A 24,612-nucleotide genomic window follows, 5' to 3' on the forward strand; every position below is an offset into this window, starting at 1 on the left:
GCCGTAACTAGGGGGGGCACGCGCACCGGGCGCTGGAGGGGGGGGGGGGGCGCTCTCAGGTCCGGGGACAGCCAGCGGGGTCAGCCAATCAGCGTCCGGCAAGTCTTTTCGAAGTCATCACCAGCGCTTCCCGACGCCGCACTAGTAGGAGAGACGGACGGAGTCAAGCTGCCGCTACAGCGGCTACCCGGACCCCCGCTGGCTGCACACAGGAGGTAATTTAGGTTGTCAGCGGGGAGGTGAACGGGGGTGGGGTCTCCGGCGCCAGGGCGGTCATTTGGTCGCCCCCGTCCCGGGAGAGAAACACACAACACAACACATACATAACACCACATACACAAAAACAGTACAGCACACAGAAAAAATAAATGCATTATAGGTGCTAAATCTCAGGAGTGGATGTAGAATTCATCAACACACAAGCATACTTGCCTACCTGACCCTCTCCATGCGGGAGAAAGTGCTCTGTACCTGGACTTCCCTGGTAATGTATGATTGCCATCACCTGTGGTGACACCTTTTCTTATCAATTACCTAGCTCCCCACAGGTGATGGCAGTCATACATTACCAGGGAAGTCCAGGAACAGAGCATTTTCTCCTGCATGGAGAGGGTCAGGTAGGCAAGTATGCACACAAGTCAGGAGCGGTGTGTTTGAAACACCACCACCACACCTGATCTAATTGCGGTCATTGAGTATCAATGCAAACACTAACATTACGGTGAATGTTTTAACAATTTACAATCTTGGGCCTTTGGCGCAGCATAAGATGAAATTTTACAGCAATTTTGGAATAAAAAAATAAATAAAAAACTCCCAGGTTTTCACGGGCAGGTCAGATAGTATGTAATAAGTGATTATTCCTCACCTGTGCTGGTATCTGTAGGGATTTCCTCCCCCTTACACTGCTGATCATCCCTCATATATGTGTCTTCTGTCTCTGTATCTTCTTTCTTATCTGTCACACAAGACTCTTCTCCTTCTGCCTTAATATCAGTCACATCCGTCTCTTCTTCTCCCTTTATTTCTTCGGCATTAATAGCAGACAAATCTTCACAATGAACCTAAAAAAAAATCACATTAGTATTGTCTGATGTTATGGAGATAGAATATCAGTGTATAAGACACACACACACACACACACACACACACACACACACACACACCTGCTGCAATTCATATAGTGACAGTCACTTTGGTATACTGGGGAGACCCTAATTCCCACCTACCTGATCCTCCTGTGGGGTCCTGTGAGTCTCCTCTGTACACTGCTGGGAATACAGAGGACGGGGACATCTCTCTGGGGTATCTCTGTTACTGGGCCCATCTGTAGGAGACACGCAGCGACTGAGGACATGGTATATATGTGATTATCCTGGGAATACAGAGGACGGGGACATCTCTCTGGGGTATCTCTGTTACTGGGCCCATCTGTAGGAGACACCCAGTGACTGAGTACATGGTATATATGTGATTATCCTGGGAATACAGAGGACGGGGACATCTCTCTGGGGAATCTCTGTTACTGGGCCATCTGTAGGAGACACACAGTGACTGAGGACATGGTATATATGTGATTATCCTGGGAATACAGAGGACGGGGACATCTCTCTGGGGTATCTCTGTTACTGGGCCCATCTGTAGGAGACGCACAGTGACTGAGGACATGGTATATATGTGATTATCCTGGGAATACAGAGGACAGGGACATCTCTCTGGGGTATCTATGTTACTGGGCCCATCTGTAGGAGACACACAGTGACTGAGGACATTGTACATACGCGATTAGCAGATGTGCGATTATATAGGGGGCCCCCATACCTGCTCTACCATGTGCAATAAAATGTAATCTCTGCTTACCCAGTGATGTGAGGGGCCGGTGAATCTCCATCATCACGTCCTTGTACAGACCCTTGTGTTCCTCTATAAACTCCCACTCCTCCATAGAGAGATATACAGCGACATCCTGACACCTTATAGGAACCTGACACACACAATGATACAGTCATCACTCAGACCACATCCCCCGGAGTTACTGTATAACGTCCCATTCCCATTGGTCACCTCTCCGGTCACATCCCCCAGTGTTACTGTATAATGCCCCATTCCCAGCAGTCACCTCTCCGGTCACATCCCCCAGTGTTACTGTATAATGCCCCATTCCCAGCAGTCACCTCTCCGGTCACAGCCCCCGGTGTTACTGTATAACGTCCCATTCGCGGCAGTCACCTCTCTGGTCACATCCCCCCGGTGTTACTGTATAACGTCCCATTCCCAGCAGTCACCTCTCCGGTCACATCCCCCGGTGTTACTGTATAACGTCCCATTCCCAGCAGTCACCTCTCCGGTCACAGCCCCCAGTGTTACCGTATAATGTCCCATTCACGGCAGTCACCTCTCCAGTCACATCCCCCGGTGTTACCGTATAATGTCCCATTCACGGCAGTCACCTCTCCAGGCACATCCCCGGTGTTGCTGTATAATATTCCATTGCCGGCAGTCTCCGGTCACATCCTCCGGTGTTACTGTATAACGTCGCATTCCCATTGGTCACCTCTCCGGTCACATCCCCCGGTGTTACTGTATAATGTCCCATTCCCAGCAGTCACCTCTCCGGTCACATCCCCCGGTGTTACTGTATAATGTCCCATTCCCAGCAGTCACCTCTCCGGTCACATCCCCCGGTGTTACTGTATACCGTCCCATTCACAGCAGTCATCTCTCCGGTCACATCCCCCGGTGTTACTGTATAACGTCCCATTCCCAGCAGTCACCTCTCCGGTCACAGCTAGGGTGGCCAATCCCGGGATCGGCGGGATCCCGGGATTTGGCCCCCAAAAAAACGGGATTTCAATCCCGGGATTGGAGTTTCCAATCCCGGGATTAGACTGCGCATGCGCGCAGTCTAATGCCGGGCAGCGTTTGAGCATCGCTCAGACGCTGCCCGACTTCTCCCGGCAGCACTGCGCAGCGTGACCTCTCAGCGTGAGATCAGAGGTCACGCTGCGCAGGAAGAGGTCGCGCCCGGCATTGTGATGCTGCACCGCCCACCCAACGCGCCCGCCCACCCAGCGCGCCCGCCCAGTCAGCGTGCCTACCCGCCCGCCCGGCCAGCGTGCCTACCCGCCCGCCCAGCCAGCGTGCCTACCCGCCCGCCCAGCCAGTGCATCCACCCGCCCACCCAGCCAGTACGCACCCAGCGTCATTGACGACCCGTACCCCCACCAGGCAAACCCTCAAAATGTAAGTGATTCTTTTTATTATCCCAGGATTGAAAAAATGCCCAGGGATTGGCTTCCCTAGTCACAGCCCCCGGTGTTACTGTATAATGTCCCATTCCCAGCAGTCACATCCCCCGGTGTTACTGTATAATGTCCCATTACCGGCAGTCACCTCTCTGGTCACATCCCCTGGTGCTACTGTATGATGTCCCATTCCCAGCAGTCACCTCTCCGGTCACATCCCCTGGTGTTACTGTATAACGTCCCATTCCCAGCAGTTACCTCTCCGGTCACATCCCCCTGGTGTTACTGTATAACGTCCCATTCCTAGCAGTCACCTCTCCGGTCACATCCCCCGGTGTTACTGTATGACGGCCCATTCCTAGCAGTCACCTCTCCGGTCACATCCCCTGGTGTTACTGTATAATGTCCCATTCCCAGCAGTCACCTCTCTGGTCATATGCCCCGGTGTTATACTGTATAACGTCCCATTCCCAGCAGTTACCTCTCCGGTCACATCCCCCTGGTGTTACTGTATGACGGCCCATTCCTAGCAGTCACCTCTCCGGTCACAGCCCCCGGTGTTACTGTATGACGGCCCATTCCTAGCAGTCACCTCTCCGGTCACAGCCCCCGGTGTTACTGTATAATGTCCCATTCCCAGCAGTCACCTCTCCGGTCACTCCTCCCCCCGTGTTACTATATAATATCCCCTTCCCAGCAGTCACCGCTCTGTTCATATCCCCCAGTATTACTGTATAATGTCCCATTCCAAGCAGTCACCTCTCCAGTCAGCAGTTGATTGATCTTGTTAGTGAGTTCCAAGATCTTCTGCTCATTGTCTTTCCCATGTATCAGTGAGTGAGGTGGAGGCACCATGATGGGAATCTGGGTCCTCTTCTGTCCTCCTGACACACAGTGATGGCTACTGGGTGTCTCATGATCACCAGAGGTCTTCTTCACTACTGTGTAACCCTGTGTATAAGAAAATACACTATCACTGTAGACACTCCCAGTTATGACCCTCTATTATTACTATAAGTGATGTCACTGTGACACTCCCAGATCCCCTAACCTCCCCAGTCACATCCCTGTATTATTACTATAGATATAAGTGACGTCACAGTGACACTCCCAGATCCCTTCACCTCCCCAGTCATGTCCCTGTATTATTACTATAGATAAGTGATGTCACGGTGACACTCTCAGATCCCCTCACCTCCCCAGTCACGTCTCTGTATTATTACTATAGATATAAGTGATGTCACGGTGACACTCCCAGATCCCCTCACCTCCCCAGTCACGTCCCTGTATTATTACTATAGATATAAGTGATGTCACAGTGACACTCCCGGATCCCCTCACCTCCCCCGTCACGTCCCTGTATTATTACTATAGATATAAGTGATGTCACGGTGACACTCCCAGATCCCCTCACCTCCCCAGTCACGTCCCTGTATTATTACTATAGATATAAGTGATGTCAGTGTGACACTCCCGGATCCAGTCACCTTCCCCGTCACATCCCTGTATTATTACTATAGATATAAGTGATGTCACAGTGACCCTCCCAGATCCCCTCACCTCCCCAGTCACGTCCCTGTATTATTACTATAGATATAAGTGATGTCACAGTGACGCTCCCAGATCCCCTCACCTCCCCCGTCACGTCCCTGTATTATTACTATAGATATAAGTGATGTCACAGTGACGCTCCCAGATCCCCTCACCTCCCGGTATTATTATTATTATTATAGATATAAGTGAGGTCACAGTGACGCTCCCAGATCCCTTCACCTCCCCAGTCACGTCCCTGTATTATTACTATAGGTAAAAGTGATGTCACAGTGACGCTCCCAGATCCCCTCACCTCCCCAGTCACGTCCCTGTATTATTACTATAGATATATGTGATGTCACAGTGATGCTCCCAGATCCCCTCACTTCTTCAGTCACATCCCTGTAATATTACTATAGATAAGTGATGTCACAGTGACGCTCCCAGATCCCTTCACCTCCCCAGTCTTGTCCCTGTATTATTACTAGAGACAGGATTATATGCAACAAAAAAAGCTTGAAATATGCATGCAAATATGCATGAAAAATGCTTAAAATATGCATGAAAAGCTTCAAAATATGCAAAATAAAAAATACAGTAATTTATAGGTTTTTTATTTAAATCAGCATACAATTAGTAAGCAGTATATGACCAGCAGTAAAATATATATAGAATGCCCCCAGCAGATAAATGGACAGAATGCCCCCAGCAGATAAATGGATAGAATGCCCCCAGCAGATAAATGGATAGAATGCCCCCAGCAGATAAATGAATAGAATGCCCCCAGCAGATAAATGGATAGAATGCCCCCAGCAGATAAATGGATAGAATGCCCCCAGCAGATAAATGGATAGAATGCCCCCAGCAGATAAATGGATAGAATGCCCCCAGCAGATAAATGGATAGAATGCCCCCAGCAGATAAATGGATAGAATGCCCCCAGATATAAGTGACGTCACAGTGACACTCCCAGATCCCCTCACCTCCCCAGTCACGTCCCTGTATTATTACTATAGATATAAGTGATGTCACTGTGACACTCCCAGATCCCCTCACCTCCCCAGTCACGTCCCTGTATTATTGCTGTAGATGTAAGTGACGTCACAGTGACGCTCCCAGAACCCCTCACCTCCCCAGTCACGTCCCTGTATTATTACTATAGATATAAGTGATGTCACAGTGACGCTCCCAGATCCCCTCAACTCCCCATTAACGTCCCTGTATTATTACTATAGATATAAGTGATGTCACAGTGACACTCCCAGATCCCCTCACCTCCCCAGTCACGTCCCTGTATTATTACTATAGATATAAGTGACGTCACAGTGACTCCCAGATCCCCTCACCTCCCCAGTCACGTCCCTGTAATATTACTATAGATATAAGTGATGTTACAGTGACGCTCCCAGATCCCCTCACCTCCCCAGTCATGTCCCTGTATTATTACTATAGATATAAGTGATGTCACAGTGACACTCCCAGATCCCCTCACCTCCCCAGTCAGCAGGTAGATGATCTCCAGGGTGATATTTAGTATCCTGTCAGTCATGTGACTCTGGTTCTTGTACATCCTCGGGGAATCAGTGACGGGTCTCATCCTCACGGCTCTGTTGTCCTGGAGTAAATATAAGAATTACAATAAATACCACACAGTACACATGAAACCTATTAGATAAAGGTAAGAGAAATCCACATAGAGGCACAACAGCAGCTTCTAATGTTTCCCCACATTTAAATATATATCGATTAGAGAACAACAGGTACATGTATAGTATAGGATATAATAGCACTGCTATGTCCATTGTAGTGAATGATATTAAAATAAAATGTAATAATAGGCACCAAAGGCTGCTGGCTCTGTATAATCATCATAATACTAATAATATTAAGAAATCAGAGACTGGTAATCAAGGAATAAGAAAATATATAATCATCATCATCACACAGAGGCTGCTCAACTGTACAATAATAATAACAACGCACAAGAGTCTGCTCCCCCTCTATAACATTTGTAACAGGCCGCTCCCCGTGTGAACGGGACACCGCAGGCCGCTCTCGATGTGTGAACGGGACACCGCAGGCCGCCCCCCCTGTGTGAACGGGACACCGCAGGCCGCTCTCGCTGTTTGAACAGGACACCACAGGCTGCTCCCCTGTATTAACAGGACACCACAGGCTGCTCCCCCTGTATAATAACACCAGGACAGTACAATACCATCACCTGCTGCCAGATACAGCAATGTCTTCTCTCGGTCCCCGGTAACAATCACCGTGGCTGCTGGAAGTGAGAGGCCTCAGGTAAGATCAGCAGCGCTGCCCCAGCAGGGAGCCGAGATGCTGCAGCCAATGAACGCGGGGATTGGTCTTCGGGAAAATGGCCGCCGCTCCATCACACAGGGGACAATTGTTAAGGCGCCTTACTAGTCATATATACAGCATGGAATCTATCAGCTACCGGTGACCTCCCATCACATAACTCTCTGTGTGCATTCTCCCGGGAACAATTACCTCTCCTAGCAGTCCGGCAGTGATGTCTCTGTGTCCTCATATAGCGGCGACCATTGTGTTGTGGTTTGTACTCTGCTCCCAGAATCCCCCGCGGCTGTAGCCAAAGTGTATTTCCTGTGTGGGCAGAGTGGGAGGAGCTGTGTTACCAGGGAAACGTCCCTTCCTGGTGTGCATGGCAGGCAGGAGGGAGAGTGCTGCAGCTGGCACCAGGTGACCCCAGGTATTATACTGCTAGTAACAGCATAGTAGTGATTGCTGGGTGTGAGCCATAAGGGCACTTACAGGGGAGCTGCTGTTCTACTCACACAGGCTGCAGTATAATACCAGGTGTGTGCTATCACTGGGACCAGGGAGAGGCAGCTGTGGTGCTGCAAAGCAGAGACTGGTTTGCATTCTGGGACTTGTAGTTCTCCACCCTTTTCTTTACTATTCAGCCATGCCCAGATGTGTATGTATGAGGTGTAATGCTGGGCAGTGACTGTGGGTATGGGGGGTGTATGTGCCGGGCATGAGGATGTATAAGGTGTGCCCAGGTGTGTATGTATGAGGTGTAATGCTGGGTGGTGACTGTGGGTAATGGGGGGTATATGTGCCAGGTATGAGGATGTATAAGGTGTGCCCAGGTGTGTATGTATGAGGTGTAATGCTGGGTGGTGACTGTGGGTATGGGGGTATATGTGCCGGGTATGAGGATGTATAAGGTGTGCCCAGGTGTGTATGTATGTGGTGTAATGCTGGGCAGTGACTGTGGGTAATGGGGGGTATATGTGCCGGGCATGAGGATGTATAAGGTATGCCCAGATGTGTATGTATGAGGTGTAATGCTGGAAGGTGAATGTGGGTATGGTGGGGTATACTGACTGACCTATTCGTCTCAAACGGACTGACCCACTGACCTATAAGTTTTACGCTGACTGACCCACTAAACCATACATCTCACAGTGACTAACTGACCCATACATCTCAGTGACTGACCCACTAACCCATCAATCTCACCCTAACTGACTAATCCATACATCTCACAGTGACTGACCCACTGATCCATACTTCTCACATGGACTGACCCATACTTCTCACACGGTCTGACCCACCCGTATCACACAGTCTGACTGATCCATATATCTCACACTGATTGATTGACCCACTGGCCAGTACATCTCACACTGACCCATAGGTCTTACGCTGACTGACACACTGACTGACTGATCCACTGACCCATACGTTACACACGGACTGACTGACCGACCAATACGTCTCACACGGACTAACTGACCCATACATCTCACACGGACTGACCCATAAGTCTCACACGGACTGACCCCATAAGTCTCAAACGGACTGACCCCATAAGTCTCAAATGGACTGACCCCATAAGTCTCACACGGACTGACCCCATAAGTCTCACACGGACTGACCCCATAAGTCTCACACGGACTGACCCCATAAGTCTCACACGGACTGACCCCATAAGTCTCACACGGACCAACCAACACGTATCACACAGTCTGACTGACCCCATAAGTCTCACACGGACTGACCCCATAAGTCTCACACAGACTGACCCCATAAGTCTCACACGGACCGACCAACACGTATCACACAGTCTGACTGACCCATAAGTCTCACACGGACTGACCCATAAGTCTCACACGGACTGACCCATAAGTCTCACACGGACTGACCCATAAGTCTCACACGGACTGACCCATAAGTCTCACACGGACTGACCCATAAGTCTCACACGGACTGACCCATAAGTCTCACACGCACTGACCCATAAGTCTCACACGCACTGACCCATAAGTCTCACACGCACTGACCCCATAAGTCTCACACGGACCGACCAACACGTATCACACAGTCTGACTGACCCATAAGTCTCACACGGACTGACCCATAAGTCTCACACGGACTGACCCATAAGTCTCACACGGACTGACCCATAAGTCTCACACGGACTGACCCATAAGTCTCACACGGACTGACCCATAAGTCTCACGGACTGACCCATAAGTCTCACACGGACTGACCCATAAGTCTCACACGGACTGACCCATAAGTCTCACACGGACTGACCCATAAGTCTCACACGCACTGACCCATAAGTCTCACACGCACTGACCAACACGTATCACACAGTCTGACTGACCCATATGTCTCAGTGATCTATTGACACACTGACCAATAGGTCTTACACTGACTGACCCACTAGTCCATACGTCTCACACTGATTGTCCCGTTAAACCCATATGTCTCACACTGACTACCTGACCCATACATTACACACGGACTGACTGACAGACCCACTAACCAATACTTCTCACACTGACTGACCCATATGTCTCACACTGACTGACCCATACGTCAAATGTTTATCAGGGATCTGCTGTATACAAACCCTCCTAAAGCTATACCTGTAATTATACAAGGAACACGACCAGCGGTTTGTGAGAAGGAAGCTACTGCATCAGAGACAGAGAAAGCTCCCATAGTGATTGATGATGGGAAACAGAGTGATTTGATATGGGTGCCCGACAGTCAGGATCTTGACTGTTAAAACCCTGACACTTGGGGTCCCAACGGCCGCTGGCTATCCTCCCTCATGGGGGTCCATGACGTGATAGAGGGAGAATAGAATAGGTGGTGAGAGCACCGAGCCCGCAAGGGGCTTTGTTACACTGCCCTTGCTGCCTCAGTCCGGGCAGTCAGGATCCCAACATTGGGCTAATGACTGTCTGGATCCTATACCACACCCTTTGATTTAAATATGCTACAAATCCTACAGGGATACTCCGGTTGTGGGAGGAGGGTGGAGATTCAATTAAGTTAATTTCCACAGAAACGGCACAAATGGGAACTTTGCCAATAGATCCCCGGGTGCATTTACAGGCGCAGAGGTTTCACAGTAGGGATGGTACCTGGACATTATTGACTTGTGAAGTAATAAAAATACAGATGATGCCCACCTCACCGTGGCACACTACTAGAGAGGGTATTCAGCAGGTATATTTGTTAGGGTGTGTTCGACGTTTGGTGAAAGTTGCAAATCCATGAGGTGGGGGAGTGAGTGTAATACAGCGGGAAGGACCTGATCTCTGTATGTTTGTCCAGTCAGCTCCCACCTACATGAAAGCACCCCTGGATTTAGCAGTAGGCACCTCATCTGGTATGACTGGGTCTATGGCAGAAGAGCATTTGACTCCACTGCCACCCAGAGTACTGAACTGAAGACTCCTATTGAACTTTGGAGCAAGCAGTTACCACACCCACAGACAGCATACACTGCACTCCAGCATGTGGGGAGCGTCATCATGCCACAACCGGTCACTATACGCACTGACTTACCAGTGGCAGGGTGGGTGAGGCGCAAGGGCCTAGGCACACACAGCCATGGCCCAGGAGCAGATGCTGCAGGAATGGAAGTGGTTCCTGTCGGAAAGAGGTGGAGCGTCCATACAAGAGTCTGCCCAAGCAATACACTGCATCAGGTCCACAGAGTGGTCAGCAACAGTGGTCTCCACAGGAAGCACCCAGAACTGATACATGGGGGTGGTGAAGAAGGAACATGTCAGTAAGCAGAGCTACATGCTGTAGTCAGGCTGCTGGAAGAAACCAAAGCTCCTCCCATCATCATCATTAACACCAACAGCTGTACTGTATCCCAAGGATGGATGGCATGGATGCTCGCCTTGTTGTAGCACCAAGCTGGAAACTGAGCTATATAACCAGTGTTATGGACGGCCTGTGTCTGTGGGACATGTCTATTACACACTGGGCTAGAAGGCAATGAAATCTCAGATGCCCTGGTGCAATACAGGACAACAGAGGTCTCCCCACAGGAGAAACCTGGAAGGTGTATGGTGGAAAACTACCCGAGACCAAGGGTGGAATGTATCAGGACTGATGAATATATTGTCATTGCTCATTTAAGTCTGATGTCAGGTATTGTTGCTTTTGTATATAATATAATCTTTAGAAGTATGGTGGGTGTTTCTTTCATTAATGTAAATGGTGATAGGACAAGAAGGGATATCTGTATATTCTCGTATGAGCGGATAGAGGCGGTTTTAGATTCTAACATGTTTGTCCCAATAGACAACGGTCACTGGTTATATTAGACTAAACTAATTCACGTGCTTGTGTCCTTGCTTCTCAATCCTGGGACATTGCATTCACATTGTGTCTTTAATCTATGTAATCCTATGTACACATTTGTCAGTACATTAGTTTGAACATTCATAATTCTGGCAATAGCGCCCTCTACTGTTATTTACATTTATGATACAGGTACACCACCGATTTTCCGGCATCATCGGTTCCAGTGCCGTTCCGGATTATCGATTTTTCCGGATTATCGAAGGTTTCATGGATGACTAGTTTTTTAGTGATTTAACACCTTCATCACATTTCTAAAGCAATAATTAGTAAAGTATATGCAACAGCATAATATTAATGAATGAATAAACACAGTAGAGTATGCAAAACTGTTTATTACAGTGTAGTACGTGCTGTACAACCAAATCAGGTATCAGGTACATTTTGAACAAACACAGTAAGGGCCTTATTCAAGTTCACTCTTTCTGACAAAATGCTTCTTAGATGGACAGAACCATGTGCACTGCAGGTGGGGCAGATGTAACATGTGCATAGAGAATTATGTTTGGGTGAGGTTTTACTTCAATATGAGATCTATATTGTATTGTAAAAATAAAGCAGTCAGTATCTTCCCTGCACAGAAACAAAATAACTCACATAATTCTCTATGCACATGTTACATCTGCCCCACCTGCAGTGCACATGGTTCTGTCCATCTAAGAAGGATTTTGTCAGAAAGAGTGAACTTGAATAAGGCCCAAAGTGCAGTATGAATTAAAGTCACTACAGGTACAGTACCTGTACTCTAAACCTCCTACAGCATGACAGTAACTGTAACCCCCCTGCAGCCAAACATCCACTACGCCATATGAACGTACCTCCACAGCTGAACTCTAAACCTTCCACAGCCCACCTCTAAACCTTCCACAGCCCACCTCTTATCACTTACTGCAAACCTTCCACACTTTCTGTAAACCTTCCCCACAGCCCACCTCTAAACCTTCCACAGCCCACCTCTTATCACTTACTGCAAACCTTCCACACTTTCTGTAAACCTTCCCCACAGCCCACCTCTAAACCTTCCACAGCCCACCTCTTATCACTTACTGCAAACCTTCCACACTTTCTGTAAACCTTCCCCACAGCCCACCTCTAAACCTTCCACAGCCCACCTCTTATCACTTACTGCAAACCTTCCACACTTTCTGTAAACCTTCCCCACAGCCCACCTCTAAACCTTCCACAGCCCACCTCTTATCACTTACTGCAAACCTTCCACACTTTCTGTAAACCTTCCCCACAGCCCACCTCTTATCACTTACTGCAAACCTTCCACACTTTCTGTAAACCTTCCCCACAGCCCACCTCTAAACCTTCCACAGCCCACCTCTTATCACTTACTGCAAACCTTCCACACTTTCTGTAAACCTTCCCCACAGCCCACCTCTAAACCTTCCACAGCCCACCTCTTATCACTTACTGCAAACCTTCCACATTTTCTGTAAACCTTCCCCACAGCCCACCTCTAAACCTTCCACAGCCCACCTCTAAACCTTCCACATCCCAACTCTAAATCTTCCACAGCCCAACTCGTATAACTAACTGTAAACCTCCCACAGTCCAAATCCCCCTCCAACCTATTCATCATCTTGGACTTGAAGTATTTCAGGTGGGACAGTCGCATCTGGGATGCCTGGGGAACAGGGACCTGTTGTAGAAGTTGAAGGAATCGGAGATGCTACAGTACTGGTTCTGCTCAGAGGCACATTCTTACATAGCTTCTTAAACACGACATCAAGTTGAGGTTGTTTCATAAGTTTTGACCTTTCCCTGTACAGTTTTTCTTTCATCAATTGAAAATGCATTAGTTCTTGTGCTGTCACAAAGTTACGTTGTTCTAGTCCTTTGATTAGCTCACTTGTCATCTCAATCAGTTTGTCAATACTAGTGGGGATTTCAATTACATCCTCTTCACTCCCACCATCATCACTTTCAATGATTTTTTCAGGATTCAAAACCATATCTATTATTTCAGAGTCAGTACAGTGACGTACAACAGGTATTTCAACGTCAACCTCCATCCACTCTGCTAGGTTTTCTTCGTTCAGCCTACTTGATAGATCGTTGGCAGCAGTTCCAGTACCTGTACATCTTTTTGCATATTTTTTTTTTTTTTAATTTACTTCTTTATTTGATTTTAAAAGTGCATAATCATTTTACAGTACATTAATTTTTCACGAATATACATTTAAAACATAAATAATTAATACATACAAACAATAAAAAAAAACAAAAAAAAAAAAACTTACAAATCATACAAACAGCATTTGGTGAATTGCTACCCTCCCCCTCCCAACCCCCCCCACCCCCATGCAGTGCTTTAGTCATCTTGCTCCTTTACCTTTCACTAGGATTAGTTTGGCTACATTCCCTGCTATCCTCTCCCAACCTACATCACTTTCCCTAACCTTTCTATATTGCCACTAAGCTGCCAGGTCGCTGGGCCGTTGAGTCCCACTGGTTATCTTTATTTTGTTTCTATCAGATTAAAGTTGGCTTACTTTTATATTTTCCTAGTGTTACAAAAAAAAAAAAAAAAAACAATCCCTTTTTTTTTCCTTTCCCTTTCTTTTTCTTATCCTTCCCTTCTCCTCTTAGTCTGTCGTGTGGTGGTATTCTGTCTAGTGTTTGTTTTAACCATAAGTGATCAGACGTTTATTATTATGATACGAGTTTTTTTTTTGTTTTTTTTTCTTTTTTCCTTCCCCTTCCCTTAAGTTTACAATCGTTAGTGAGTTTTAGTTAAAGTTGGTGCGAAACTTAAATTAAAGGAGAAAAAAAAAGAAAAGAGAAAAAAGAAAAAAAGAGCTTTCCTTCTCTTCTTCTCCCCCCTCCCTTCTCCCCCCTTTTCTCCCTTTCCCTTCTTTCCTTCCCGATAGTGTATATAGTGAGAATATCGTAATTTACTATATCAATTAGTGTCTAAATTTTTTTTAGCGTAAGGGGAAAAATACCATTTATCCCATATTCCGTGAAATTTGCCAACCTTATTTCTAGATAGATACACAGCTCTCTCATGTTCGAACGTATAGTTAACCAAACTGACCCAGTCCTTAATATTTGGTGCTTTCTCTGCCATCCAAAGTCTGGCAATGGAGGTCTTGGCAAGTGCTCCAAGGATAATGGCCAGCTGCCTTATATCCGATGTCACCCCAGACCTAGACCAAACCCCCAATATTAGCGATTTGGGACCCATTTCCCCCCGAGGGATACCTAGATTTATCAGCACTTCCACTACTTCCTTCCAGAATTTTTGGAGAATTGTGCAGTGCCATATTAAATGCCAAAAGTCACCCCCTAAGGCCCTACATTTCGGGCAGGAATCGCTTTTACCCCTTGCGAACTTTTTTATTATAGTCGGAGTTATGTAAGTGCGATGCAAGATGTTAAATTGAATCTGCTGGGTCCTAAGGGAGGTAGTGGCTAAACTGGGTATGGCAAGAGCCCTATCCCAGTCCTCTGATGTAAGCTCGGGGATTTCCCCAGACCATTTTGTCATAAGGTCATGTAGGCCGGGGGTCGAGAGTATAGATGAAATATATTTGTGGCATTTGGATACGCCTTTAGACGTGCCCAAACTGCGTAGAAATGTTTTAAGCGGGTGATCTATTACCTTACTAGAGGATACATGCAAATGTTCTTCCATTGCACTTCTGAGCTGCAGAAAACGAAAGAACATGCTGTTAGGGATCTGAAATTCTAATTGCAATTGCGCAAATGTTTTGACCCCACTTTGTGTGCTCACATGGCCTACATTCCTTATTCCAAACTGGATCCAGGCTGCCATTCCCTGATGTCTTTCAATATATTTAAAAGAATCCAGGGAAGAGAGACTTGTTTCAGGGTCAGTATCTTTATATCCTATTATTCCAGAGATCCAGTTCCATATTTTTATAGCTTGGGTGAGAATCGGGGGATATTTCTTGCTACATTTTTTCGACAGAATCGCCTGTATCGGGGAGTGACCCGGGATGATCTTATTTATTAAGTTTAATAGTTCTGCTGATTGACACGGCTCCACAACCCAGTCTCGAAAATGTAACAATTGCGTTGATATATAATACAATTTGAAGTTGGGGAGTGCAAGTCCTCCTTGGTCTCGTGGTCTCATAAGTGTGGATAATTTAACTCTAGGTCTTTTATTTCTCCATATGAAGGAGATTATTATCCCATTTATTTTTTTAAATATTTTATCTGGGATATAAACAGGGGAATGTTGCAGCATATAGAGTATTTTTGGTAAAATCATCATTTTAATAAGGTTTACCCTACCTACTACTGTCAATGGTAATTTGAGCCAGTTCTTGCATTTAGATCTAATTAGAGCAGTTACTGGGTCTATATTATATTTAATATAGTCTCTTGCGTCTTTCGAAATTACTACCCCCAAATAATCGAATCTTTCCACCCTCGGTATCTCAATTGCTACCTCAGGTTCACTCTGGATCCCGGTAGACAAACTTTCCACTAATAAGTGGGATTTACTACTATTTATAGTCAATCCTGAATACAGGCCAAATTCCTGAAGGACTTGTATCACCATAGGGAGATCCCGCCTGTAGTTTGCCATCCCCACCAGCAAATCATCCGCGTATAGCGAGACAAGGCTGTCCGCACCTCCACCGGGGTCCCCCCTGCTTAGGATATTTCTTAGATTACATGCAAGTGGCTCTATGGCCAGAGAGAACAACGAGGGGGAGAGCGGGCAGCCCTGTCTCGTCCCACGGTATATAGAAAATGGGTCCGATACAAAGCCATTGACAGTTATACGAGCAGTGGGATTATAATAAATCATTAAGAGCCTTTTGATAAAACAAGGCCCGAAACCAAATACCTCCAGAGTGGTCTTTAAATATGGCCACTCCAAAGAGTCAAAGGCCTTATTAGTATCAAAAGAGGCCAGGGAAAACTCCGAACCCGTCGACTTTCTTGCCTGTAGATAGGAAAAAACACGTCGAATGTTTATGGAGGTAGATTTCCCTTTCCTAAAACCAGTTTGATCAACATGAACCAATTTATCCAACACCTCTCCGATTCTGTTTGCCAAAATAGTTGCATACACCTTAGCATCGACTGTAAGCAGCGAGATGGGTCTATAGGAGTCTGCCTTTAGGGGATCTTTGCCCTTTTTAAGAATCACTGTGATTACTGCCTCTGTCATGGAATATGATAGTTGGCCTTCCTTTTCCATTTCTTGATAAAAGTACAGTAACCGGGAGGACAAAGTGTCACTAAATAGCTTATATATTTCAACTGGTAGGCCATCAACACCTGGGGCTTTACCAGATGCTACACTTCTTATTGCTCCTTCCACCTCGCCCAGCGTAAACGGTAAATCCAAAGTTTCCCTATCTAGGTCCGAGAGAGTAGGCAAGTCGATGGCCCTCAGGTAGGCCAGGCTATTATAATAATCAGAAGTTAATTTAGAAAGATATATCTCCCTATAATGATTAACGAAAACCTCTGTAATTTTAGAGGTTTCACTGAGCGTTTCTCCTTCCTGAGAACAAATTTTAGAAATTGTCCTAGGAGGTTCTTCAGTTTTTGCCATATAGGCCATCAGCCTGCCAGCCCTGTCGGCCATTAAATACATTTTATGTGAGTCTTTTAATAAATGAAATTTGGCCATGTCTTGTAGGTGTATGATCCACGCCCGTTGTGCCATTAGCCATTCCTGTTTGACTAAGTCGGATTGGTTTGATATATAGATTTGTTCTAAGTCTGACATTTTGTTCTCTAATGTTGTAGCCTTACTCTGAAGTTGGTTTCTAGCAAACGCTATTTTTTTAATCAAGGAGCCCCGTAAATAGGCTTTAGATGATTCCCAAACCAAGCTCGATTTAGCCGAGTCTATATTAAAGCCAAAAAAACCTTCCAGATCTACTTTTAAGTCATTAATGTTTTCCAACTGAGTCAGCCAAATTGGTTGAAGCTTCCAGTATCTAAACCCACGGATTATATCTGTATCAAGAACCATTACCAACGGAGAATGGTCCGAAATTCCCCTGGAATTATAATCAATGTGCGTTATTTTGTTTACTAAAGCCCTTGTCGTAAAAATCATGTCTATCCGAGAAAAATTGTTATGGGAAGGGGAGTAACAGGAATATTTTCGCTGATCGGGAAATTTCTCTCGCCAGACCTCACTCCATCCCAAGTCGGCCGTAAATCTGGAGAGAGAACTTTCACCAGAAGGGGTACTCCTTCTGGGACACCAAACGTCAAGGCCATAGTTCATCACCATGTTAAAGTCCCCTACACATATAAAGGGATTATCAGGGCGAACCGCTATAAACTCTAAGGCAGTTCTAAGGACATCAAAGGCAAACGGGGGAGGAATATAAACCGATAATAACGAAATTCTAGCCGTACCAAAAATACCCTCCAGAAACACATAACGGCCCCTTGGGTCAATCTGAGCGGCAATATGTTCATATACTACAGATCTCTTTATCAAAATTGATACTCCTCTGGAGGCCGACGTGAACGGGGCATGAAACATTTGGGCGATCCAAGGCCGTTTCATAGAGACGCACCTTTCCTTAGTCAGGTGTGTCTCCTGTAAACAAATCACGTCGGCCTCCAGAGTTTTACAATACTTGAGAACAAGAGCACGTTTTACCCTATCATTCAGGCCACGGACATTCCATGTCACAATTTTAACCAGAAGCTAGCGTTAACCACTGGGAGAACAGTATACTTTAGGCTACTGCAAAGGGGGAACAAGGGTCGTAGCAGAAGGAAAACAACAATTCCACCATTACACAAGAAAAAAAGAAAAAAAAACAAAAACAGGAAAAAAAAACAAGCCATATTTAACATGAACCCCCCCACCTCCCCCCTCCCTGTATAACCTATCCCACTAGGCATACCTCTAGCTATAACCCCCATTTACTACTACACACTTATTCTTACACTTGGAGGCTATTACTTTCTAACCACCTTAAGCACGGCAAGAAGCTCCGGCACTTCAGTTTGGTATTTTGGAACAGAATATTATAACCGCGATCCCCCACCCCAACCGTATGTGCCTGAACATAGCATTTGCTTTACGCTGACGAACCCCAGGATTATAATCAGACTTGACAAGAAAAAAGAGAAGAAAAAAAAAAAAAGGAAAACTTTCTACTGCATACTGTTTTTGCCAGGGTAATATTTGTCCAGCCAGGCGGCTGCTTCAGCTACTGTTGAGAAGAATATAGACTCTCCGTTGGCCACTACCCGGAGTCTAGCAGGATATTGCATTGAGTATTTTAGTTCAAGTTCTCTCAACCGTGCTTTCACAATTCGAAATTTTGCTCTATCTTTTTGAACTTCCTGAGGTAAGTCAGGATACATTGAGACCTTGGACCCATTGTAGCTAAAGTCAGTTTTTACACGAGTTAGCCTCAGAACTTGGTCCCGATCCCTGAAGTGTAAAAATTTAACAATCATAGTACGTGATGACCCTCCTGGGATTGAGGGGCGGGCAGGAATTTGGTGTGCCCTTTCGATGGTAAATTGGGCTGAAAAGTTCTCTTGGCCAAATTCTTTCAGCAGCCATGTTTCAATGAATTTTTCAGGTTCACGGCCCTCCACCCGTTCCTCCAAGCCCACAATACGAACATTGTTTCGGCGAGAACGCCCCTCCAGGTCTATAACCTTGTATTTTAAGTCCGTTATTTGCCCAGACATAGCCTTAATTTGGACCTGTAGCGGAGCCATTATGTCCTCTGTGTCAGAGACACGCTTCTCCAGTTCCACTACCCGATCTCTGGTTTTCTGCGCGTCGTCTCTGATCAACATTATGTCAGATTGTACTTTGTTCATCTGTTCTGAGAGACGTTCTTCACATTTGCTAACTGCATCCAGGACATGCTGGAGAGTAATCTCGGGAGGAACTGGCACGGTCTGTGATTTAGAGGGGGTAGTTTGTGGCGTTGGGGGTTGGGAGGAATTTGCACGAGCATATTTTTCAAGCCTAGCGGCAGCAGAATTGGTCCCGGATTTGGGCATGATATCTGATTTATTGATTCTCAATTCGTCAAGTCCGATGACCCTTTAGGTTTATATGGTGATTTAAAGAGACAGTCACCAGACAGTACGCGTGCCCTGACCAAGTTTTAACGAGGATCCCCTTAGTGTGGGATTAGATTTTCAAAAAGGAGTAGCCCCGGCTCTCACTCGGGGAATTACTGTGCCCCGTATCAGGCCCTTACTCCGGCAGAACCAACAGACCAGTATATTATATAAACACTGTCCTTATGCCTTATTCAATCCGATACAGGGATTTTGCAGATAGAGAGTTTGTCTATAAACTCACCTCTCTCCAGTCAAACCTCTCTCACAGGATATGGTGGATGGTCAAGGGGGTATAGAGAGGCGGCTACTTGCACTTTGTAGGTCCCACTGACCTGTTGGAGTAGCGAGCGATTAGGCCCTCTCACTGCCTATAACCGCTCGTCAATGTCAGCACCAGCATTAGGGCCCACAGCCGATCAAGGACTCGGAGTACCGCAACAGCGGATCAATCCTGCCTGGACTTTTTAAAAGAGTCTTAAAGATATGCCACTCTCCTGTGGCACCGTAGTGCTTACTAAGTTGCAGCCTCTCCCCCAAAACCTAAAAGGATCAGTTTATACTGCTAGTCCATCAATGCATGAAAACACTCTTTCTCTCTTTATATGGAGAAGTCCCGTCTCCCACCCGGGACTCCTTACTCCAATATCAGCCTCTCTCACCGGCTGAGCTGGCAGGGGGTCAGTTAAAGAATATAAACAGAGTACCTTATAACTTGTGCACGCCTGCATAGAGTACTATCCGCCGATGTACTTGCGAGACACTTGCGTTTTGGGGGTAGCTTGTATAATTTAAGAGCCGGCTCTCTCACTGCCTCAGCTCTATAATCCGTCCCGGCATCCGGCCCTCTCACTGCCGGAGCTTGGCGTGGCGCTGGAGGATCGCTCCGTCCGGTCCGGATGAGGATGGTGCACCTCGAAACTGCACCCCCGGGAAAACCCGCCCGTCAGCACGGGATTCCGCCTGCTACACTGTCCGACCAGCGCGCCGTTCAGATGGCGGGTAGCGCCAGGAGAGAGCCCCGATCCACAAGGGTCACAACCTCCGCCCAGGTAAGCCGATTCGGGGGAAGGAAGGGTCGTCAAAGTGCGGACCTCAGGAAGACGCCGTAGGCTGGGGAGGCAGCGTGGTTATCGGCGAGTCATGCCGGAGCTCCTGCTCGCGTGACGCCACACACGTCACACACGTGCAGCCGTGGTTACGCCTCCTCTCTCCAAAATCATCTTTTTGCATATTCAAGTAAATCAAGAACACATTCTTTATCATGTGCTCCACGAAATCCCGTGAAGGCAATACTTTGATCTTCATCAGGTGCATTTTCAAACACCATGGCAGGCCACAACTTATGCCATCCATTCTTTAGTGTTAATGAATTTACATTCTCCCAAGCACTAGCAACAAACCAAAGAACATCTTTCATGTTAAAGTCTTTGATAAATGACTGAATAGGCTTTTCTGAATTCACCACATCTAGCATGTGTTTCATGAAAAGTGTGCGATACTTGGCCTTCATAGAGCGCAATATTCCTTGATCTTGTGGTTGGATAAGCGATGTACAGTTTGGTGGTAAGTATGCTGTAAAAACATTATTTTTGCGCAGCAGATCAGCACTAGGGTGAGCTGAACAGTTGTCCAGGAGAAGAAGAATTTTGGGTACTTATGTAGTATCTGGGCTGCCGATTTTTTGATTGTATGCCTTAAGTTAAGGCATACAATCAGATGCGATGCGATGCGATATCGCATCGCATCGCATCGCATGCGACCATCGGATGCGATGACCCGATTTTTCCATAGGAATCAATGTTAAAATGGACTGAGTCCATTTTAACATGGAATTCAATGGGAAAAAGGGGTCCTTTTCATACCCCTACTATCCAAGTGGGCATGGAGTTGGATATAAACCTGTGGCGAGCGTAGCGAGCCACCGAGCCCGAAGCGTGGCGAGCGAAGCGAGCCCCGCGAGGGGCCGGTATTCTGTGTCCCCTCGCGGGGCTCGCTACGCTCGCCACGCTTCGGGCTCGGTGGCTCGCTACGCTCGCCACAGGTTTATATTCAACTCCATGCCCACTTGGATAGTAGGGGTATGAAAAGGACCCCTTTTTCCCATTGAATTCCATGTTAAAATGGACTCAGTCCATTTTAACATTGATTCCTATGGAAAAATCGGGTCATCGCATCGCATCGCATCGCATCGCATCGCATCGATGGTCACATGCGATGCGATGCGATGTGCCCGATTCGACCCGATTTAGAAATCGGCAGCCCAGATACTACATAAGTACCGAATTTTGCAGTCCTCTGCTAGGCCTACAGATGTGCAGTGTGCTCTGGCTTCTGCCACAAAATACTTTGTAAACCACTCTAGCATTAACTCAGTAGTAATCCATCCATTTTTATTTGCGCGATAAATTACAGGATACACTTTAACACCTTTTAAAGCCCTAGGGCATTTACTTTTTCCGATTACTAGTGGCTTACATCGGTGAGTTCCAGCAGCATTGGAGCAGCCTAAGACAGTAACTCTGTCCTTAGATTGTTTAAACCCTGTGGGGGCTTCTTCATCCTCCATTGATAAGGTTTTCCTAGGAGTGCATCGCCAATAAAGTGCAGTTTCATCCGCATTATAAACTTGCTGGGGGGTGAGGTTTTTGTCAGACACAAGCTTTGCAAACTCAACCACATACTCTTCAGCTGCTTCATGGTCTGCAGACCGTTTTTCTCCACACACTTTACGCATCGAAATTCCGTGACGTGTCTTAAACCTATGCAGCCATCCTTCACTGTAATCACACTCATAGTCAAGGTTTAGTGCTTTATGGAACAACTTAGCTTGTTCCTGTACCATGATGCCCGACAAGTCTACACCATCACTCCGACGTTGTCGAAACCATTCCAGCAACACTCGATCATGCTCAGTGCTTTTACCAGTTTTCATAGTTTTGCGAATGCTCATTTGCTTCTTCGATTCACTTTCTGCAAAGAACTGCAATATTTTCTCCCTTTGCTTTTTGATGTCATACACTGTTGAGGAACCAAGACTGTATGTATCACACAGCTTCTTCACTGACACACCACGGTCAAGTTTTTGTAATATCTCAACTTTTGCCTGCACTGATATAGACTTGTGTTTACGCTTTATACCTGTACCACGACTGTTCTTGGAAGGCCTAGCAGCATTACTGTCACTTGAACTGTCTGGGGATGCCATAACAGCCCCACTGCTGCCTGCTGTGTCACCTGCAGTGTGCTTGGAAGCTGTACCCAGTGGCACTTGCTCATGCTGTGTGTTCTGCCCATGTGCGGTACTTGCTGGGACCTTGGCCGGCATATGACCCCCACTGCTGCCTGCTGTGTCACCTGCAGTGTGCTTGGAAGCTGTACCCAGTGGCACTTGCTCATGCTGTGTGTTCCGCCCATGTGCGGTACTTGCTGGGACCTTGGCCGCCATATGACCCCCACTGCTGCCTGCTGTGTCACCTGCAGTGTGCTTGGAAGCTGTACCCAGTGGCACTTGAACATGCTTTCTCTTCTGCCCATGTGCGGTACTTGCTGGGACCTTGGCCGCCATATGACCCCCACTGCTGCCTGCTGTGTCACCTGCAGTGTGCTTGGAAGCTGTAACCAGTGGCACTTGAACATGCTTTCTCTTCCGCCCATGTGCGGTACTTGCTGGGACCTTGGCCGCCATATGACCCCCACTGCTGCCTGCTGTGTCACCTGCAGTGTGCTTGGAAGCTGTACCCAGTGGCACTTGAACATGCTTTCTCTTCCGCCCATGTGCGGTACTTGCTGGGACCTTGGCCGCCATATGACCCCCACTGCTGCCTGCTGTGTCACCTGCAGTGTGCTTGGAAGCTGTACCCAGTGGCACTTGCTCATGCTGTGTGTTCCGCCCATGTGCGGTACTTGCTGGGACCTTGGCCGCCATATGACCCCCACTGCTGCCTGCTGTGTCACCTGCAGTGTGCTTGGAAGCTGTACCCAGTGGCACTTGCTCATGCTGTGTGTTCCGCCCATGTGCGGTACTTGCTGGGACCTTGGCCGCCATATGACCCCCACTGCTGCCTGCTGTGTCACCTGCAGTGTGCTTGGAAGCTGTACCCAGTGGCACTTGAACATGCTTTCTCTTCCGCCCATGTGCGGTACTTGCCGGGACCTTGGACGACATATCACCCCCACTGCTGCCTGCTGTGTCACCTGCAGTGTGCTTGGAAGCTGTAACCAGTGGCACTTGAACATGCTTTCTCTTCCGCTCATGTGCGGTACTTGCCGGGACCTTGGACGACATATCGCCCCCACTGCTGCCCGCTGTGTCACCTGCAGAGTTATTGGAAGCTGTATCCAGTGGAACTTGAACATGCTTTCTCTTCCGCCCATGTGCGGTACTTGCCGGGACCTTGGACGACATATCGCCCCCACTGCTGCCCGCTGTGTCACCTGCAGAGTTATTGGAAGCTGTATCCAGTGGAACTTGCTCATGATGTGTGTTCCGCCAATGTGCGGTACTTGCCGGGACCTTGGGCGACATATCACCCCCACTGCTGCCCGCTGTGTCACTTGATTTCACCTCAGACGCCATGATGCTTTCTGTGTCACCTGCAGTGTCCGCAGAAGCTAACTTGCGCCTATTGCGTGTTACGCCCATGCGCAGAAAGTGTTCCGGATTAAAAGAGTTTAATGGACCTCTTTTAATCCGGACAATTTTGCTCTGTCCGGATTAAAAGAGTTTAACGGACCTCTTTTAATCCGGACAAAGCAAACTTGTCCGGATTAAAAGAGGTCAGTTAAACTCTTTTAATCCGGACAGAGCTAAATTGTCCGGATTAAAAGAGGTTCCGGATCAACGGTTGCCGGAAAATCGGTGGTGTACCTGTATTACACTTTAGCCTTTGCACTTATAAACAGCTTACGCAGGATTTCTGTAGTCTATATAACCAGGACCCGGTCAGTGTTATGGTAGCCTCTATATCCAGGACCCTGTCAGTGTTAGGGTAGCCTCTGTAGCCTATATAACCAGGACCCTGTCAGTGTTAGGGTAGCCTATATAGCCAGGACCCTGTCAGTGTTAGGGTAGCCTCTGTAGCCTATATAACCAGGACCCTGTCAGTGTTAG

The 24,612-nt window shown here is 47.1% G+C and overlaps 1 protein-coding gene across 1 annotated transcript in view; it reads right to left on the bottom strand.

Annotated features, from left to right (window-relative positions):
- The window catches only part of LOC146009542 (uncharacterized), a 50,259-nt gene that overhangs the window by 10,640 nt on the left and 15,007 nt on the right, over positions 1 to 24,612 (bottom strand). The window contains exons 6-14 of the mRNA XM_083149986.1: positions 21,978 to 22,605; positions 20,903 to 21,032; positions 18,778 to 19,479; positions 16,276 to 16,840; positions 12,985 to 13,074; positions 4,005 to 4,196; positions 1,861 to 1,978; positions 1,230 to 1,327; positions 869 to 1,064 (exon numbers count right to left, since the gene is read on the bottom strand). Of these exons, the coding sequence (XP_083006112.1) occupies positions 869 to 1,064; positions 1,230 to 1,327; positions 1,861 to 1,978; positions 4,005 to 4,196; positions 12,985 to 13,074; positions 16,276 to 16,840; positions 18,778 to 19,479; positions 20,903 to 21,032; positions 21,978 to 22,605 (2,719 nt within the window). The remainder of the gene's footprint in view (positions 1 to 868; positions 1,065 to 1,229; positions 1,328 to 1,860; positions 1,979 to 4,004; positions 4,197 to 12,984; positions 13,075 to 16,275; positions 16,841 to 18,777; positions 19,480 to 20,902; positions 21,033 to 21,977; positions 22,606 to 24,612) is intronic.

Source organism: Crinia signifera, chromosome 6 (genome assembly GCF_055691185.1).
Source record: "Crinia signifera chromosome 6, ASM5569118v1, whole genome shotgun sequence".
NCBI classification, from domain to species: domain Eukaryota; kingdom Metazoa; phylum Chordata; class Amphibia; order Anura; family Myobatrachidae; genus Crinia; species Crinia signifera.